The sequence below is a fragment of the Hibiscus syriacus genome, unplaced genomic scaffold (assembly GCF_006381635.1).
Source record: "Hibiscus syriacus cultivar Baekdansim isolate YM2019G1 unplaced genomic scaffold, ASM638163v2 tig00002840_pilon, whole genome shotgun sequence".
NCBI classification, from domain to species: domain Eukaryota; kingdom Viridiplantae; phylum Streptophyta; class Magnoliopsida; order Malvales; family Malvaceae; genus Hibiscus; species Hibiscus syriacus.
Window position 1 is genome coordinate 2,213,510 of NW_024061947.1, and position 22,497 is coordinate 2,236,006.

The following is a 22,497-nucleotide window of genomic DNA, read 5'->3' on the forward strand; positions in this document are numbered from 1 at the left end:
ATATCCAATTCCTCCCCATAAACCGAGTAGCATCACCCAGTTGTAGTCACCATATTTTTAAAGGAACTCCCTTTGTATTTGCCAAGGGGCACGCCAAATTATGCCATTGCTTTGCAGATTTCGAAGGGCATTTATCCACATGTCTTTCGTGACTTCTTTCGGACATTCTTGCTCCAAAAAATCTTTCAATGGTGAGTAGTATGTACTAAAGAGACGGTATGAGACCTTCTCTGTCCTCCAAAAATGGCTAATGACCAGACATATAACAATTGTGCACATCTCGAAAATCGTCCACCTCTCAGCCTTCTACAAGCGCTTAACGATCGAAAAGTTTCTGCTAGAATTACAGAAGCAGGATTAACCCTTTTTTGTAGCTGCTCGAATAAATCTACTACTGCAACCTCAATGTATCCCAATTCTTTCGGGAAGATGACCATACCATATATACCCAAAGCAAAGAGATCAAATCGTACTTTATCATCTGGATGACTCTGAATGATTTCTTTGATGTTGGTCTAAGAAATGCCTTCACCCTCACCTTTTTGTTTTGTACGGGCCATTACCAATTTCTCTCGTACTCCTGCAATCTTTGCTAATTTAACTCTAAAAGGTTGAGTTTTGATTGACCTTGAATAAATTCGATTCTTCAAAGCCCCTTCTATATGTAGAAAAGTTATATACTCTTCAATAATGAGAACCAAGTCCTCTTTATTGAAAGTAAAGCAATTATATCCTGGATTCCAGAATTGAATCAAGGCTCGAAGCAATTCATCATCAACTTCAACATAAAGCAAATATGAAATGTCCCCGTAATATTGATAGAATTGTTGTTTTTTGTTTAAGTCTAAACTCTCCCAAATACCTCGCAGATCTTGAATATCATTCTTTTCTAGAGAAACTGGAGCATAACTTGCTAAATCTGGTACATAATCATCCTGCAGACTGTCTCCCCCTGTCTTTGTAAGTCTTCATACCACTGTTTTACTTCTGAGTTTGGAACTATTTGATTTGAATAATTTTTATCCATTGATGAAGGTTTTCCAATGAGACAATTAACTTGAAGATCAATACCTTTAATCCTGTATGATTCCATGCAAATAACGAAAATAAAAGAAAAAAGATAAAATGAATTAGTTCACATAATAAAGAAGAAAAATTTAATTTAATAATAATGTCTTCCCAAATATTTCTATTTAAACATGCTTTCTACATAGCATACTTTAAATAAATTCACATAAATAAATAAATTAAAAGGCAAAAGTTAGAATTCATTTCTCCTTTGTGTGCACCTATTTTGGACAAAATTTCGGTATGGTTTCAGATCGGAAGAGTTTCTAGGGTTTACTATATGTAGGGTTATGGCTTTAAGAGTAAAGGTACCCGAATTGTCATTGTTGGTGCCCCTTGGGCTGCCAAACCCTTAATCCTAGTCCATTACAGACTTAAGCGGATCAAGTTCAATTCAAGGGGACACATTTCTCTATGCCTGACACGGAAAATAAATTCTCACGAAGACATAGAGTATATGAACCCCGAAAGCTACTTGCTAGGTCTGACACGGAGAATAAATTCTCACGAAGACGTCGCTTTCACTCCCACTTAAAATGGAAAAATCTCAAGTATAGAGATTATGTTTATGCAATGTACATGTTGTGTGTGAGGAGAAATTTAAAAACCTTTGACAAAAATGAAATTTAATATCTGAAAATAAAATAAAGAATATTAATAAAGAAAAATATAAATATAAAAAAAATTATGAAAACCATAAGTATTTAAAAAAATTGAAAGAAAAGAATTATAAATTAAATAAATATGAATTTTTAATTTCTAATTAATAGAGACAATTTATAATTGATTTTAAAGCTTGACCAGGTCCCCAGCGGAGTCGCCAAGCTGTCTTAACCGGTTTTCGCCCGGGTACGAATTTTTACTTGGCGGGAAAGTATGTGAATAAATAAATGGTTTTTTAAGGAAATGTTTGGGGAGTCGCCATTGACATTTTTGGTTTAGGTAGGTCAAATACCTAAAAACAATCTTTTAAAATAGTTTTAAAGAAAACATAATTTAAAAGATAAACTGATTTGCGTATAACCAAAAAGTTTTAGTAAAAAAGGGATTCGTGGTCGGTTACGTTTAGGGAAGAATTAGTACTCCTATAACGCCCAAAATTGGTACCCATTAATTATAAATTGTCTCTATTATTGGAAATTTAAGAATTCAAAAATATATTTAATTCATAATCCTGTTATTTCAAATTTATTACTATAATTTTAAGAAAATATATTAATATTTATATCTTTAATATATATATATATATTTAAGTTTTTATAAGATATTTATTTACTTAGAAATATCAAAAAGGACATCTAGTTGCTTTAAGACAACCCATTTCTTAATATTAAAAAAATAAATAAATATTAAAAACATAATTAAAATAATTTATATAAAATTAAAGCAAATATATATATATATATATATATATATATATATATTATAAGCATGGTATTTATTTATTTTTAAAATACCAAAATAGGACATCTAGTTATTTTAAGTATGCCCTTTTTTAATATTTAAAAAAATAATATTAATTTATAAAATTAATAAAATAATATATTAATATGACTAAATAATAATAATAATTTTTTTTTAAATTAAATACATTGAAAATAAAAGGATAATAATAAAAATAAATTGCAATAATGATAAAAATAAATAAAAGAAAAATTACTGGATTAAAATATAAAGTATTAAAATTAAAGATACTAATTCTAAACATCATGAGATGTAATGGTTAACAATGTAATTTAACCTAATTAATTATTCGGTATTAAAATATTAATTAATAAAATTACAGGGGCCAAATCGGTTATTCACCCTAAAATATATATAATTATGGTAGGGACTAAATTATAAAGAAATAAAATTGAAAGACCGAATTAAAATGATTATAAATTGATTTTAGTGACTATAATGTAAAGTTACAAATATGGGATGGCATCGGGTATAATTTACCCATTTAAAATTACGCATATATCCCTCCCCAAAACGACGCCGTTTGGGAAGAGGAATAAATACCCGAATATGGCCGGCCCTTTGGGCTATTCTCTCATTTTCTCCTTTCTTATTCTCTCTCTAAAAAGAGAGAGATATCATCTCTCTCGCTTCTCTCTAGGATTCCCTCACCGGAGGGAATCCGGTCGTCGACCGACAGCCACACGTCGCCGTCAGCTCTACCGCCAGTCACCGTCGTCGGTGATGGCTTCGGACCGATTAATAAGACTCATTTCGGTGAGTCACCAAACCTATGGTGGTGACTCACCTAAGAGTGGCGACGTGTACGGTGGGCTTGGATCTTTTGGAAGCTTCATTTGGCGTCGTGGCAGCGGCGGAGCGACGTGGAGGTACTAAAATTTTAGGTATTAAAATAGACCAAAACTAATAGTTTAAGTACTAAATATATAATTTATCCAGAAAATTATTAAACAAAATATTACTACCTTAAAAAAATAGAAGAGAGGTTAAATTTATGTTAGTAAGATATCTTCTACTTTCTATCTATAGAGGGAAAATGCTTTCTTCTTAGTAACTTTTAGTTTACGAAAAAGATTATTATCCTGAGATTATTTTTTTCGGAATCATGTGCCCACATTTAGTTTAAGAGCATTCTCTCCTGTGGCAATGGAGTATTTACTACAGTAGCAATCTTCGGGTCTTTTCTTGGAAATGTTGTTCCCTTCCTTTCTTAGATATTAGACAATTCTCTCCCCTTAGAACAATAATACCCTTGAAATAATATAGTTATTTCCAAATGATCATTCCTTTTGTATATAATTACACTAGTATAAATATATTTTATTTATTTTTAATAGTTCTAGATTCTTAATACTTATTATAAAATAATATGATGCATATAAAATAAAAAGTAAAACAAAAATATATCAAAATTGTATTTTAGTTTTATTATTTATTATGTTTGTTTTGATTCAAGTTTATTTTTTACATGTATTTTATTACGTTTATTTTTTTAGATTAATTTTCATAAAAGGTTTTCTATTTTATTTTTTATGTTCTCAATTAATTTTTCAAATAATTTGATATGACATTTTATTATACAATTCATACATGTGGCATGAATAAAATTAAAAGTATAAAAATTAACATATTCTTATACCGGTGTAAGTATGTACATCTTCCAATATCTTGGTGCCTAAAAATAAACACATAATTATACTGACCTAAATATGTGTGTGTATTTTAAATATATATATATATATAATTATTTGTGTACAAATTTTATTAAAATATATATATAAATTAAAAACAATAGAGAATTATATTTTTCATGTAAATATTTTGACTTTAATATTGAGAATTCAACTTGTTACAATTTGGTAAAATATATATTTTTCCTATCTTATATTCTTTCAACCAAATATTTTAATTTTACATTCATGTCAAACAAATCAACAACGTAACACAATATTAACTCTAATTCAATGTTATATTATAAATAATTATAATATAGCATCTCAACTAATTAAAATCTTTAAATCAAATATGATATAAAAATATTAATTTAATATGTAATTATATAAATTATCTCTAAACTTGAAAATAAAAATAATATTCAAAACTTGCATCTCCTAAATTTAAATTTCAAAACTTAACATCTAAAAACCATTAATCAACATTACCTGTTTTTTTAAAAAGATTAATCAACATTACTTTTACCAATTAGATTATGCATCTTTTTCTTTAGATTTTGTAGTGTTTTTTATAGACATCAATTTTTTATTTTATTTAGTCGATGACAATACCGATTTTGATAATGATTGTGATCTGATGAGCATTTTAAATTGTTACCTTTATATTGTTATTTCCTCCCTTTTATGAATATATCATTGCTGATTTGGATTTTGTTTCATTTATTTTTGTGTAGTGATCTGTTTTCCAGAATTGATAGCAAAAGGGCTCATTCTACGTTTTTTTTTCCGATCGCGACTTGATACGTTGGCATGACGCGAGTCTGATGTGGCAGTTTCTAGAAGGTTCAGTCAGCACAAGGAAGATTCTGAGAGCAGCCTAGTCAGCATGATCTGAGGATTTATTTTAGGAGATTTAATTTTTAAGTTTGAATTTAAAATCATTTGAATTATCTTTAAAATTTAGGATTATTTCATTTTAAATTTCAGAATATTTTTAGGATTTAGAAGCTTATAAATACCCTCCTTAGGGTAAGCTTAAGGATTATCTCTTGAATTCTTCTTTGTTATCTTCTTTTTTTATTTTTATAAACATTTTTTCCTTTTCATTTCGTTTTCTTACTTTAAGTTTTTTCTCGCTTTTACAAAACATGCTAAGTATGGTTTCTACTATGCTTAGCTAATTTTCTTATTGGCCAAGAGCTAGCAATGACTCGATTTTATAAGTGAGAATTGAAAAGCACTTAAGACTCTTCTGGTTACATTCTCGGTTTTCTGTTTTATTAGTTTGACAATCGGCCTTGCTTTCAAAATTAAAACGCTTTCATATAAAAAAAAAAGTCAACGTTGATATGGATGTTCTTTTAATTTATAGTTGGGAGGAGGGATCGACCTGTGGCATATTCGACCTCCCGTGAACACACTTAGAGGCGGTCCGCTAAGGAAATCGAGGTCGGATTCGATTCTTTACGAGACAACATAATCTGAGTCAGGCTTTTCCAAAACATAAATTGTTTGTTCTAACGGCAATAGTTGTGGTTAGTCCATTCAAAAATCAATTTTCGAAGAGTGACTTGGAAAGATCGGTTACTAAAAAGAAAGGCAAGTTACAATGGGTTGGGCCTTGTAGACTACAAACGACTTGAATCCCGGAGTAAAAATTCATTTCGATGATCGAACGAAATTGAAACAAAGCTAGCTCGAGGCGATTTTCTCGTTATTGTTTTCAATCTTAACTTATGTTTCCTTTTATTTTATTTCAATTTTAATTCTTTAATTATTACTTTTCTTGGTCTCTCATTAGCCAAACCCCTTTTTTATTTATTTTTATTGTAGTTGCATGGATTAGAATCAAGACGTAAAATTATATTGGGAATTCTTAAGTCCTCGTGGATCGACCATTTTCTCCACTTTGCTACTTATTTCTATTATTTACTTTGAGAAGACGATTTTATTTGACGAGTAAAACGATGCTCATCATGGTCTATCGGTTCTTTTTGTCTCTTTTAGTTCTTTAATAAGAATAGTTCTGCCTTCGAGTCACATTTTCCTCTGCCACTGTGGCATGTTTTTCGTTTTCTTTCTCGGTCGTTTAATCGTGTTTTATTTATGTTTTCTCATAGTGAGATTTGGTGACGCCACAACTGATCAAGATTGTGCTTATCTGTAATCCTGTTGATCTTCCCTGCTATAGACCCTCAAATTGAATTTTAATGTGCGATTTTGCGTTCGTAGATATTTTCTCACTATTGCTCAGCTCTGATTTACGGTTCTCGCTAGTCTTTCAATAATTTAATTCCCTTTTATAGTTTGTTTATCGATGTAATCAAATTTATTCATATCTATTTTCTATTTGAGTATTTTGGTTGGATTTTTAACCTTTTTCATGTGGGTACTCTTATGATCTAAAATAGATAGTTTCAATGTTACAAGAAATGTCCTAATTGTATATTTAATTTATTATGATAAATTATAAGTTTTTATTATATTTTTAGATATTTTCAATTTTTAGTAACAATAGCTGCGTCTATTAAAGTAAATTTCGATTGTGCCTGAACTGAAGGACAGATAAAAGAAAGTAGGAAAGATACATCCACTAATTGGAGGATAAAAATTCATCTAGTTTCGACATTTAAAAAGTAAAAATAGAAAAGAACAACGGCCACCTGTTCCAGTACAAGAATAAGATGGATCTAATGTCATATCATACAAATTATCAGATGACATCTTTAATGGTTGATGCATAATGTTGAATATATATACACGCATATATAAACAGCTTACTCAGGTACATACTGGCCATTAAATCACACGCCACTTTGCAATTTGCTTCACCATCAGGATGAACTTTCTGGTAACATTCACATCACTCTAATATCTGAATTATTATTTTAGTACTATCAAAATTTTTGAATAATAACATTATTATTTGATTTTATTGACAAGAGATTTTATGATTGAGTTGCCATACCAGAACCGGGAGTCCACTGTTAAATGTAGCGGTGAGCCCCGGGGAGAATTGTGGTTGCCGGTTGTTTGTTGTCACTAATTTGATTTGGAACCGTCGGAGGAGCGAAAGCGCCACCATTTTCAGCTCTAGAAGCGCCATCTCTTTCCCCAAACAAACCCTGAATCCACCCTGAAAAACTGGGTACTTAAAAGGGCTTTCGGGGAAGAAAACGCCGTCGTGTTTCAACCATCTTTCCGGCTTGAATTCCAAGCAATCCGAACCCCATATCTCTTCCATCCGACCCATAGCGTAGGGATGATAAGTAACCCTAGTTCCCATCTTCAACAAACACCCATCGGGTAATCTATCGTCGTTTCGACAAAACTTGGAATCGAATTGAATCGGAGGGTAAAGTCTCATACTCTCATACACTGTTGCTTGCAAATAGTGAAGCTCTTTGATTTGATCGTAGCTCGTTAGGTCTTTGTTTTCGCCTATAACTCGATCCGCCTCTCGTTTAACGGCCGACACTACGTTCGGGTGTTTTCCGAGCAGCCAAAACAAGCTTGTTAAACCCGACGCCACAGTGTCACGACCGGCTAATAAAAAGCTTATAATAATATCTCTCAAGTAAGTTTCATCGTTGACGGTGGACATGAAACGGGAGAGAAGATCATCACCAGTTGAATACCTCATTTTTCGCCTTTTTCTAATCACCTCTTTGGCTAAAAGATTGATAATCTCGATGGCTCTTTTTAGTTCTTTCTCACTGCCTAAATTCAACGCCCGTTTGATCTTCCATTCAAGCGGAGAAACATTCATCGCTCTCTCAGCAGACAATCTGGAGGCTATATCAAAAGCCCTGGAGAAATCAGACATGGGTAATGAAAGCTCAAGGCATCTAGGATCGATCCCGAAAGAAAGCCAGCAAATGATATCAAACGAAACCCTTCTAAAAACCTCCTGTAAATCCAATACTTGCTTTTCTGAAAGTGACGATAGTAATGGGATAAGCCTAGTTTTGAGCTCACTGTTAATGATATCAAAAGCATAACACCTTATTGAGTGTTTCCCAAGCTCTAGTGTCGCCATGTTCTTCTGAAACGACCAGGGCTCACCGTCTACGTTGAAAATCCCACGACCGAGGAAATCGCCTAAGATCATAGAGAAAGGTTTCCCCTTTGGGAAATTATGGAAGTTTGTTTTGAGCATGTATTCTACGTTTTCTGGGTTTGCTGTGATTGTGTTGTTAAGAACATGGATATGGATGGTTTTTGAAGGCGAGTTCTTCAGCAGGTGAGTGTACCAATCGCAAAGATTATGAAATTTTTTTGTCCAACTCAAACTCAGATAAGCACTGCAAATCTCACAGTTGCACCATAGCTTCGGCTTGATTAGTGAACGAAATAATAGATAAAAAAGACAGATTAGGATTGGAAAAGTGAAGAACCAGGACGCTTCAACTTCCATAGGGGAAGAAAGTTAAGAAGAAGAGAGAGAAAATAAAGATCTTATGAATCAGATTCTGAAAATTTGTTATTTAAAACATTAAAGTGGCTTTTCAAAGAGAACGAAGAACACTAAATAAAATTGAAAAAGGTGAATATATAGTTAAAAGATATTGGAAAATAGAATCCCATTTATGCTAAAGATCAAAATAGGTTACAGGAGGCAGGTGACAGTGGATCAGTACTTGTACTGTGGCCAACTTATGTAATTTGGGAACAATCAATCCACGTGCTTTTTGCTTTTATTCTTGTCAAAATATGACCCACCAATTTTTTTTGGGTAAAAGAAATCATGTTTTGAGAAGAATTTGATAATTAAAAATTATAGGGTAAATTACACCATTGCTCACTAAACTTTATCATCTCTCTTATTTTATTCATCATACTTTTAATTTTTTTAATTTGACCACTAAGCTTTACAAATTGAATTATTTTTCTCACACTGCCATTAACTTTTTAACGGTGTTATTACATGGCATAAGCATAAAAAAGATGTCATTTGGAAAAACTCAAATATACACCAAAATGATTTCGTTTCGAATCCTTTTCTTTCCACCCATTTTCTCTCTACTTTGCAAATAAGGTAAGAGAAAATAACCTCATTAACCAAAAATGCCTTATAATATACGATTTTAACCAACTTTTTTTGGATTTGTCAAAATGACCAACTAAATCGCAATGCGATCGATAATTCGCAACACGATCTCCGATATCGCAAATCAGTTTCCAGATTCGCAACGCGAACTTCGACTATCGCAATGCGAACTTGGACTATCGCAATGCGAATATGTAAATCGCAATGCGATAGTCGACTATCGCATTGCGATAGTCCAAGTCCAAGTTCGCAGATAGTCCAAAATCGCAACGACTGGTGGTATTGCATTTGTTTCTTAAGAATTTTCTCTAAAAAGATAGTATTCGCGCGGACGTGTCGAAGACACGTATTACCACGACCACGACCACGACCCGACCCGACCCGACTCGAGACGAGACGAGACGGACGGCGGTGGCGGCGGCGCGCGAGAGTCCCCCTTGTTCTCTATCACTCAACACGGAAGTGGGAAAGACAAGCCTTAAATACCATTCGCAATAGTGTTTCCAATACTATGTGGGATTGAGCATTACCAACACTTGTTTCCAATACAATGTGATTATTCAGGAAACAATTAACAATCATGCACCTTAAAACAACTGAATCAGCAACCAATTGCATTAGTATTATACGATTAAATATGTCATAATTAAATGTCAATCTACAATCAATCACAATTATTGCAATTTTAAGCAAAACATTCAAAAATAATATTACTATTTAAGGCTCAATCCCACATAGTATTGGGAACAAGTGTTGGTAATGCTCAATCCCACATAGTATTGGAAACACTATTGGGAATGGTATTTAAGGCTTGGCTTTCCCACTTCCTTGTTGAGTGATAGAGAACAAGGGGTACTCTCGCGTGTCGCCGCCACCGCCGTCTGTCTCGTCTCGGGTCGTGGTCGTGGTAATACGTGTCTTCGACACGTCCGCGCGAATACTATCTTTTTAGAGAAAATTCTTAAGAAACAAATGCATTACCGTCGTTGCGATTTTGGACTATCGCAACGTGAATTTAGAATAAATCGCAATGCGAACTTCGCAACGCGAACTTGGAATAAATCGCAACGAATTTGGAATAAATCGCAACGCGAACTTCGACTATCGCAACGAACTTGGAATAAATCGCAACGCGAACTTGGACTATCGCAATGCGAATATGTAAATCGCAATGCGATAGTCGAAGTTCGCGTTGCGAATCTGGAAACTTATTTGCGATACCGGAGATCGCGTTGCGAATTATCGATCGCATTGCGATTTAGTTGGTCATTTTGGCAAATCCAAAAAAAGTTGGTTAAAATCCTATATAAGACATTTTTGGTCATTGAGGTTATTTTCTCATAAGGTAATCAGTTGCCGCCGTCAGTCACCATATCATTTTTCATCCGGCCACCGTCTAATATTGTTGATTGTGTCCATTCAGTGTCAAAATTCATAGGTCGATTCGTCTCAACCGTATGAGTCTGAATCTGTTGGTTGTTTCACAATCCATGAATCTCGACTAAAACATTTCAGCTTCCTCATTTTTAATCTCTAATTCGTGGACTTCGGAGCAAGTTCCGACAAAATAGAGGTCTGATTTGGACTTAGGGTGTCAAGGCGAAACGACCCATGAAATTTTGGACCAAACGACCACTATTTATGACAGTTGACAGTGACATCTGACCACCTTCTGTTTTTATTTTATAGTTGGGTGAGTAAACTAGGAGAGAGAGAGAGAGAGTAAAGTTCAGTGAAGAACGATGTATTTTATCCTTTATGTTTTTAATTATTTTTTATTAAATAATAATAAATAATAACACATCATCACCACGTTATAGAGATAACAACAGAGTGAACAAAATGATTAAACCTATAAAGTTCAGTGAGTAAATTAGAAAAATTAAAAATACGGTGAGTAAAATAAGAGAGAGAATAAAGTTAAGTGAAGAACGATGTAATTTACCCAAAATTATATTTCTGTATCATCAATGTACGAGTCTCATAAATTATAATCCACTACTTCATTAATAAAAATAAAATAATTTAAAATTTGTCTAAGCACAGTAAGAGTTAATTTGAACTATTTTTTTCCTTCTCTAAACTTAAAAGTTTGGGAAAACAACAGCATGATTCAGGCGTTTCGGTCAATTAGACGGCATTAGCAGCGAACTGCAACCCGGCCCTGGGATTACATAGTCATGGATGAATGTTGAAGTTATCAATTTTATTCAAGTTTTTATTACACTATTATATTTTATAACCATTAAAACATTACTATAAAACGATTTTATGCATTCAAAATAAAATTAAAAAGTTTCCACATTTGATTAACTTTTTAAGTTATGTCATTAATGTTATCAAGTTACATTAATAAAAATATTAGTCATTAATTGATAATCTAAAAAGCTTATTTTAAAATTAAGACTTAAGCATCGTTGTAGGTTGATATTTTTTCTCTCTCCTAATTTTTTCTTATTGTTACGTCGTTCATCTTTTTTTTATCTTTATTGATCGACGGCGATATTAACTTTCATGTTAGTTGTCGATCGTTGATATTTTTTGTTGTCCTTTTATTTTTTTTTTTAATTTCAATAAATCTGTTTGTATGACACATTTTCATCTACTTTTATGACATATTTTTTTCTCTTTTAACACGCTTTTCTGTATTTTAACACGTTTTTCGATCATTTGGTTATTATTTTCATTTATATTTTTCTAAGGATTATTTGACATCGCAACGACTAACCAAAATATCACTTATCTGTTATATTATTGATCTTTCATGCTTTGGACCTTCTAGTTGAATTTGGATACATGTTTATACGTTCGTGAATATATTTTTTACATCACTTGAGTCTATTTGTGTTTTGTCAGTGGTATTTTAGTAGCTTGATTCCCTTTTGTAGTTCGTTTACCGATGTAATCAGATTTGTTTGTATCTATCTTTGTTCGAGTTTTTGGTTATGTTTTAATCTTTCCTTGTATGGCCCTTATGTGATCTTAAGTAACTAGTTTTGTTTCAATGATTATAGGAAATTGTCCTAATTATATGATTAGTTTACAATTATGATTATATATCTTTATTATAATTGGGATATTTTTTATTTTGAATAAAACTAGTGGTTTCTATAAAAAAAACTTATTTAAAAATAAAGTTTAATTTAGGCTAATTACTCTAGTTTCTTCTATTTCTTTGCGCCGTTTAAATTGTTTTTCAATCTTTGCAATGCCGATGGTAGGCATCAGTCTTGTGTTAGTCGCCTACCATCGATAATCATTAGTTTTCTTTATTTTATCATTTTTATTAATTTTTTAGTTTTTTAATAATTTTGTATGATATATTTTTTCTTATCTTTGTGACATGTTTTTAACTGTCTTTATGGAACGTTTTCGATTGTTTCACCATTGTTTTAGTTTATATTTTTTAGGGTTGAATTTTCTATCGTCACGACTGACTAGGATGTCGCTTAATTGTTATCATGCTGCTTTTCCATGCTTTGGACCCTCATATTAAATTTAGATATGCAGTTTTGCGTTTGTGAATAGTTTGTTTACTTCACTTGATTTTAATTTGCGATTTGTTGGTGTTCTTTCAGTAATTTTATCTCTTTTTGTGGTTCGTTTACCGATGTGGTTTGATATGTTTGTATTTATTTTTTGTTCGAGTTCTTTCATTAGGTTTTTAATATTTTCATTGTACGATCATTGTATGATCTTATGTGACTAACTTTTGAGTTAACGATTATAGAAAATATCCTAATTATGTGATTAAAATTTTAATTTTCTAATAAAACTAACGGTTTCTAAAGAAAGTATATGAAACTTTAAGAATTAAATTTAAAAAAAAAAAAAATTGGGTAAAGTGAAAAATGCTGTTAAGGACCCTCTCAACCGCCTTAGCCTGGTGGAATAAGGCAAAGACTCTAGGAGGTCGCTTGCTAGGTGCGAAAAGATGTCAAGGTGTAGGCTTTCCCTGAACCTATAGTAGCAGTGTTCCTATATGGAGATCTATCTGTTTAACCAAAGAAACTCGCACTCATACTCCATAACTATCTGATCCCTCTAAACCAAATACACAAACTGCTCTCTTAGATCATCGCTGTGAGCCTCCCCGATGTACTTCTGTCTGAACTTTATAAGGAACTACTCCCACGTCAGTCTCTCTGGCTCTATAACGATCTCGATTATCTCCCACAAATCTATTACGTCACCCTTGAGTTGAGCGATGATGCACTCAAGCTTGCTTTTATGGGGGTAAAATGTAACTGTATGAGGGTGTAGAGCTTCTCTCTAAGCCATTGGTCTGCTGCTATGAGATAGTCATCCCCAAAACTAAAGAAATCAACAGTCTTATATCTACGGAGCCGCTTTATTGGGACTCATAGGGTATTGTCACTAGCTGGGCTGAGGGTACTTGTTGGGGAGGTGGTGCAGTTGAAGTACTAGATAAGGACCTATCGATCTGTCTAAGTACGTAAGTGAGGTCCCTAAAAAAGGTCGCCTCTTGTACCACCTCATCTATTGGTACCTCAAGTTGCTCAATATATGGGATAAACTCGTCTCCAGTGTCAGCTACTAGTGAGGTATGACTTTCGTCTCTGCCATCCTGATTATATGATGGGTCGTCTACCATGGGTTTTGTATGAAATTAGAAAAAAGGGAGGTCTTTATAATCATACCAGTTATTATAGTACTCTTGACTCTCTAGATGTATATACATGTATAAACGCTGACTGACTCTAATCCACGGGTCCAAGAAAGGATTAAACCCGAGGCTATGATATCACTAAATGTAACACCCTAATCAAGGCGTACTATACTAAGGGTCTACAATAGTACATGCCCTCTAATACAAATCAAGATTTACTCTGAAGATATCTATTGAGTTGGAATATCTGGTGATGACGATGCTCATGAACTGATCCCCTAAGAATTTGCATACGGAAACACATTCCATATGTTGAGCTTACGAGCTCAGTGCCATACTAATAACTGTACTATACTACATGTATTCACTAGATGAGCATATGAGCGCCATAGGTATAAGACATGGAAACACTGATCTGACTTATTGAAGTAGACATCATGGTGCGGATGTGGGTTCTTCATACCAGAGCTCACACACCCCTGTACCCTTTTTGAGTTATGCTCAGGTGTTTGGGTGATATTTTTAGTTGCATCAAAAATGTAGACCCGTCAACTTACTCCGTCAAGCCTTGGGGCATCTGCACCTAGTCAGCTACTAAAGTGCCTTGGCACTAATTGGATATCCACTGACTATCGTATTCTACTAAAGAGACTCGGGGTGTCCCTGATTATTTACTGAGTATCAAACAAGGTTAGTTTTACGTAATCCTAGTTGTTTCTGTTTCTATTGTTATGATATTAATTAATTTTTACAGTTATAATTTTATCTACTATTTGTAGACAATCATTTTCGTCCCAAATTATATCCATATCCATATCTATATATTATTATTATTATTAAATAATTATATATATTATTAAAAGCACAATACCCAAATATAAACCCAAGGCCAAATTATAACCCGGAGGCCCAGTTACAATTGACCCGGAGCCCCATTTACAGCTAACAACCCGGAAGCCCAACAACAATTCAACCTGAAAAGCTCAGAACCCAACAGTTAGGGTTTTCACATCTTCTTCAAGCGTCACTCCATCACAACCGTACGATCAAATTGGAAATAGAGGACCCATATAACACCAAAATTAGGGTTTTACCCTAATGCTCCAACCGCCGCTCTTTCCCAACCTTGGATCTGGAGAGATCCAATGATCTAGATGATTTCAAAAACCCTAGGGTTTCATCATAACCCTAGGGCCATCAACTGTCGCTGCCTAGCCAAGGATAAGCTACTAGCTAGCCGCCTCCTCTAGTGCATGAGCTCCTATCAGCAACTACCATGTGGGTCACCGTCGTTGAAGACCACTGTCCAAATCGAAGGATATCATGATGTAAGGTACTTTTACCTTTTTCAAATGATTGTGGATCTAGGAAGGAAGCAAAACAACCTGCAAAGTGAATGGCTCAAAAATAGAATGGTTAAGGGTGGTAGACGTATGGGTGAATTGGTAGGCTATTTAAATAATGAGTAATGGAAGCGGAAGATAGTTGATAAGGCTATGGTTATGGTGATGAAATAAAAGGATGGTTGTGAGGATAGTATCTTGAAGAAATCTCAAAGAAGAACCAATGCTATATAGAGCATAGACCCAATCTTTATATTGTTTCTTCAAGGGATGGTGTTAAGTACTTTGACCCACTAGTTATATGAACTAGGAACCAGAAGTATCAAGATGAAAGGAAGGGGTTGACGCCACAAGTATAAAATACTTGATAAGTCGATAAAAAGTCACCAGGACTTAAGAAGAGAATAATCTCACTTTAATTGAATAAAAAGGTCTAGTTACAAATGATGGAATGTTTTCCTATTTATAGAAAATGGAGAGACATGGCCGAATAAATACAAGATGATTCGGCCAGCCTATGTATCTCCCTATAAAGACATAATTTAAATGCTAAAAGAGAGGATGGTTCGACCCTAGATGGAGGGAAATGATCCTTGGCCGAATAGTTCTTGTGTCTCCTCAAGTTGGCGCCAATTTGGATGGAAGATGATGCTTGGCCGAATAGGGAGAGGGCTCTTCATCTTGGCGCCTAAATGAGTTCACATGCAAGGCACATGGGGGCTGGTCATATGCACGGCACATGGGTGTTCTAGGAAGCCTTGTGGTGCACCCATGTGCATTGGATGATGGCTGGTCATGTACTTCTTCTTAGGCGTGCATGTGTCTCCTTCAAGCTAGCTTTGAGTGTTGAGCTAGCTAGCAAGCATGGGGCTGTTTGTGAATGATCTTCCTAGCCGAGTCCTTTTGAGCTCCATAACAGCATGTTCAGCTACATTCAGCTACCTTTGTCATCACCATTAGCAACTCAGCTTCAAATAGTCCAACTAGCTAAGTTTAGCTAGCCTGAAGCTTCTCCAGCTGAATCGAGCTTCCCTTACCATTCCATGAGCTGCCTTGTACTTTGTGAGCTGTTTGTGAGCTATATATGACGTCCAAATCATTCACCAAGCTACCTCAACGTGCATCACACTCCATTGTACCAATATGTGCAAGGAAACAAGGTAAGTTCATGATATTGAGCTAAAACGAGCTAAATACCTTGCTGCCATGTTTGTTTATGGTAATGTGAGCTAAGTATGATGGTCATGAGCTAAGTACATCATCTCCTAATATGTGTAAGATAATGTATAAAACCTAAGAGTTAATATGAATGCAAATAAACTAATGAAATGCATTATAAGTATGATGCCTTGATGTATATATAATAATCATGCTTAATATGATAATAAAACTATCCTAACATGCTTAACATATTAAAAATAACAATGTGTAAGATGTGTTCATACTAAGTTATTCTTTAGCTATTAAACATTATATAACATAACATAAGAGAGTGTTAAGTTATCAAATGAATCAAAAGCTTCAAGACACTTAGTTAAGAGAACTTCCCTGAATTGTTTGGCCCTTGACCTAGTAATGGGACCGTGTGGCATGACCTCCGGATCTGGTATAGACGTGACTATATCATCCCCCCCTTCTTTTAAGCGATTTGTCCCCAAATCGTGTCCATCCTCAAAGAGAGATAAGTCAGTGATGTTGAATGAAGCACTGACGCCACCAAACTCACTGGGCAATTCAATTTTATAGGCATTGTCGTTGATCTTTTCTATAATCTGAAATGGACCATCTCCTCGGGGTAGTAGTTTAGACTTCCTTTGGTTTGGGAATCTTTCCTTCCTAAAGTGTACCCAAACCCAATCTCCTATGTCAAAAGTTACCTTCTTCCTTCCTTTGTTTTCTTGTTGTTCATATTGTCTTGTTCTTCTCTCAATATTGTCCTTGACTTGTTGATAGAGTCTTTTAACAAATTCTGCTTTGTTCTTTCCATCTTTGTTCACTATCTGATCATAAGGTAAAGGAAGTAAGTCCAAAGGAGTTAAAGGATTGGAACCATACACTACCTCAAATGGAGAATGTTTAGTTACCGAGTGAATGGTTCGGTTGTATGCAAATTCCACGTGTGGTAGGCATTCTTCCCATGTCTTAATATTTTTCTTGATGATGGATCGTAGTAGCGTTGATAAAACTCTATTAACTACTTCAGTTTGACCATCCGTTTGAGGATGACATGTAGTAGAGAATAGTAGTTTTGTGCCTATTTTACTCCACAAAGTCCTCCAAAAATGACTTAGGAACTTAACGTCTCTATCTGACTTGGTTCGAGGAAGTCCATGTAACCTTACCACTTCTCGGAAGAATAAGTTGGCAACAAGAATAGCATCATCAGTCTTGTGACATGGTATAAAGTGAGCCATTTTGGAGAATCGATCAACCACCACAAATATTGAATCCTTTCTACTCTTTGTTTTGGTAAACCTAAAACAAAGTCCATTGAAATATCTATCCATGGCATGGTTGGTATTGGCAAGGGCATATATAATCCATGAGGCATGACTCTTGATTTTGCCCTTTTACATACTAAACACCTTTCATATACCTTTTCAACATACCTTTTCATCTTTGGCCAAAAGAGGTGTTCTTTCAGAATGCTAAGAGTCTTTTCAACTCCAAAGTGTCCCATGAGTCCTCCTTCATATGCTTCTTTGGTTAACACTTCTCTTATGGAACCTTGTGGAATACATAATCGTCCTTCTTTGAAAAGATAGCCATCATGCTGATAATACTTATCATGAGCACCTGTTTCACATAACTTATACCTTTCTCCAAAGTCCAAATCAGTAGCATAATGTTCCTTAATAAATGAAAAACCAAGAAGTTTGGAATCCAAAGTGTTAAGTAAGACATACCTGCGTGAAAGAGCATCTGCCACGACATTATCCTTTCCTCTCTTATAGTGGATGACATAGGGAAAAGACTCAAGAAATTCAACCCATTTGGCATGTCTCTTGTTGAGTTTGTATTGTCCTTTGATATGCTTTAATGCTTCATGGTCAGTGTGTATCACGAATTCCTTTGGCAATAAGTAGTGCTGCCAAGTTTCCAATGCTCGAATGAGTGCATACATCTCTTTGTCATATGTTGGATAGTTCAGAGTTGCACCATTTAGTTTTTCACTAAAATAGGCAATGGGTTTTCCTTCTTGACTTAAAACAGCACCAATTCCAATTCCGGAAGCATCACATTCAACTTCAAATGTTTTCTCAAAGTTTGGCAAGACTAGTAATGGGGCCTTTGTCAAACAATCTTTGAGTTCGTTGAAAGATTTGTCTTGTTCATTGCCCCAAGAGAAGTTTGAATTCTTCTTAATAATCCCTATTAAGGGTGCAGCAATGAAACTAAAGTTTGGTACAAACCTTCTGTAAAAACTGGCTAATCCATGGAAACTTCGAACTTGACTGACATTAACCGGTTTTTGCCATTCTTGTATTGCCTTAATCTTCTCTGGATCCACTGATAATCCCTGTGAACTTACAATAAAGCCTAAGAAAGTAACTTGATTAGTACAAAAATCACACTTCTTGAGATTAGCATATAAATGCTCTTCTCTCAAAGTGCTAAGAATAGATCGTAAGTGTTCAACATGATCTTTCAATGACTTACTGTATATCAAGATATCATCAAAGTAAACAACACAAAACTTACCAATATAAGGCCGAAGGACATGATTCATTAAACGCATAAAGGTACTAGGGGCATTAGACAAGCCAAAAGGCATGACTAACCAATCATACAAACCTTGTTTGGTCTTGAATGCAGATTTCCACTCATCACCTTCCTTCATTCTTATCTGATGGTAGCCACTTTTCAAATCAATTTTGGAGAAGATATTGGCCCCGCTAAGTTCATCAAGCATATCATCCAACCGAGGTATAGGGTGCCTATATTTGATAGTGATTTGATTCACTGCTCTACAATCCACGCACATTCTCCAAGTTCCATCTTTCTTTGGTACCAACAAAACGGGGACAGCACATGGACTTAAGCTTTCTCGAATGTAACCTTTGTTTAGGAGTTCTGTGACTTGTCTTTGCAATTCCTTTGTTTTTTCAGGATTGCTCCTATATACTGGTCTATTAGGAATGGTGGCTCCAGGAATGAAATCAATTTGATGTTCAATTCCTCTAATCGGTGGCAATCCATCGGGAATTTCCTCAGGAAACATATCCTCAAATTCCTGCAAAAGATTAGAAATAGAAGAAGGCAAACCTTTAGGAGGGTTAGTAAGAAGAAAACTTTCCTTATACATAAGTATAAGTAGAGCTTTCTTAGTTGATAAATGTTTCCGAATATCTCCTCTGCTGGCATAGATATTCATCTTTGGAGTATGGATTTCTTTGGCCTTCTTTTCTTTCTCCCATTCTTCTATGCGTGATTTGAGGGTCACTTGACATTCCTGAACTTGGCTTGGTAACAAAGGTGCCAATATGATTTTCTTTCCCTGATGTTGGAATGAGTACTTGTTAGAGAATCCGTCATGGGTGGCTTTCTTATCATATTGCCAAGGACGTCCTAGTATTAGGTGACTTGCACTCATGGGCACCACGTCACAAAGGACTTCATCATTGTATCTTCCAATTGAGAAAGGTACAATCACTTGCTTGGTTACCTTGGCTTCTCCCACATCGTTGAGCCATTGGAGTTTGTAAGGATGAGGATGTTTGGAAGTCTTGAGACCCAACTTTTCCACCATGTGAGTACTTGCTACATTGGTACAACTTCCTCCATCAATGATCACCACACAAATTTTATCTCCCACGTGACATTTGGTATGGAAGATGTTTTCTCTTTGTTCATCATCTTGACTTTGAATGTTCAAAGTCCTTTTGACTACAAAAATGTTGGATGGAAGAGACATGTTAGCAAATAAGGAAAAAATTGAAATGTGTGTAGGACCTTACCAGAATATACTCTCACAAAGCCTCACGAGTCACTCCAAGAAAACTTGATGTCACTCAATCCGCTCGTGTTTGCATTCTAGGACTTTAATGGCTTTTACTTGTCCTCTTCTGATTTCACACATGCTCCAGCCTTTTTCCCTCAATTCTCTTGTCTCAAGTTCTAATGAACTTTTACTCAAGACTATATCGAGTAATTTCACTTGTTTGGCGTCGGCTGCAAATGGTTAGTAGGAATGGAAAGCAAATATAATTGAAAAGGTGGCTTAGAAATTAGAAAGAAGAGAATGAAAGGGTTACTTACACAAGTCACTTCACAACCTTCTATCACCACAATCAATTTTAAAGGCTTACTTGAAAATGCTTGGTGATGAGAATTGTTGATAAGTGCTTCCAACTTTTCTTTCTTTTCTTTGCTTTTTCTTCTTTTTGAGTGCTTTGACTTTTGAGTCCTTCAATTTTCTTTGCTGATTTTTTTTCTTTTTCTTTGACTTTGCACTTCACTTTTGCACTTCTTTTTGTATTTTTCTTTTTGTTGTTGTTGCACGTTGCTTCTTCCACCAAAGCTCTGATTACCGCTTGATGTAAGGTACTTGTACCTTTTTCAAATGATTGTGGATCTAGGAAGGAAGCAAAACAACCTACAAAGTGAATGGCTCAAAATAGAATGGTTAAGGGTGGTAGACGTATGGGTGAATTGGTAGGCTATTTAAATAATGAGTAATGGAAGCGGAAGATAGTTGATAAGGCTATGGTTATGGTGATGAAATAAAAGGATGGTTGTGAGGATAGTATCTTGAAGAAATCTCAAAGAAGAACCAATGCTATATAGAGCAGAGACCCAATCTTTATATTGTTTCTTCAAGGGATGGTGTTAAGTACTTTGACCCACTAGTTATATGAACTAGGAACCAGAAGTATCAAGATGAAAGGAAGGGGTTGACGCCACAAGTATAAAATACTTGATAAGTCGATAAAAAGTCACCAGGACTTAAGAAGAGAATAATCTCACTTTAATTGAATAAAAAGGTCTAGTTACAAATGATGGAATGTTTTCCTATTTATAGGAAATGGAGAGACATGGCCGAATAAATACAAGATGATTCGGCCAGCCTATGTATCTCCCTATAAAGACATAATTTAAATGCTAAAAGAGAGGATGGTTCGGCCCTAGATGGAGGGAAATGATCCTTGGCCGAATAGTTCTTGTGTCTCCTCAAGTTGGCGCCAATTTGGATGGAAGATGATGCTTGGCCGAATAGGGAGAGGGCTCTTCATCTTGGCGCCTAAATGAGTTCACATGCAAGGCACATGGGGGCTGGTCATATGCACGGCACATGGGTGTTCTAGGAAGCCTTGTGGTGCACCCATGTACATTGGATGATGGCTGGTCATGTGCTTCTTCTTAGGCGTGCATGTGTCTCCTTCAAGCTAGCTTTGAGTGTTGAGCTAGCTAGCAAGCATGGGGCTGTTTGTGAATGATCTTCCTAGCCGAGTCCTTTTGAGCTCCATAACAGCATGTTCAGCTACATTCATCTACCTTTGTCATCACCTTTAGCAACTCAGCTTCAAATAGTCCAACTAGCTAAGTTTAGCTAGCCTGAAGCTTCTCCAGCTGAATCGAGCTTCCCTTAGCCTTGTACTTTGTGAGCTGTTTGTGAGCTATATATGACGTCCAAATCATTCACCAAGCTACCTCAACGTGAATCACACTCCATTGTACCTATATGTGCAAGGAAACAAGGTAAGTTCATGATATTGAGCTAAAACGAGCTAAATACCTTGCTGCCATGTTTGTTTATGGTAATGTGAGCTAAGTATGATGGTCATGAGCTAAGTACATCATCTCCTAATATGTGTAAGATAATGTATAAAGCCTAAGAGTTAATATGAATGCAAATAAACTAATGAAATGCATTATAAGTATGCTGCCTTGATGTATATATAATAATCATGCTTAATATGATAATAAAACTATCCTAACATGCTTAACATATTAAAAATAACAATGTGTAAGATGTGTTCATACTAAGTTATTCTTTAGCTATTAAAACATTATATAACATAACATAACATAAGAGAGTGTTAAGTTATCAAATGAATCAAAAGCTTCAAGACACTTAGTTAAGAGAACTTCCCTGAATTGTTTGGCCCTTGACCTAGTAATGGGACCGTGTGGCATGACCTCCGGATCTGGTGTAGACGTGACTATATCATATCAGGGTTCATTTAATGCACCCAGCCAACTCACCCTAATGCTCCAACTGTCTCTAGGTGATTCACCACCATAGCCCCGGTGACTCACCGAGATTCC

At 34.9% G+C, this 22,497-nt stretch overlaps 1 protein-coding gene across 1 annotated transcript; it reads right to left on the bottom strand.

Moving 5' to 3' along the window:
* Positions 1–7,137: 7,137 nt before the first annotated feature.
* Positions 7,138–8,622, bottom strand: LOC120154377 (cytochrome P450 94C1-like). The gene has a single exon (XM_039166157.1). The coding sequence runs from the start codon at positions 8,620–8,622 to the stop codon at positions 7,138–7,140; it is 1,485 nt and encodes a 494-aa protein (XP_039022088.1).
* Between the last annotated feature and the right edge of the window lie 13,875 nt (positions 8,623–22,497).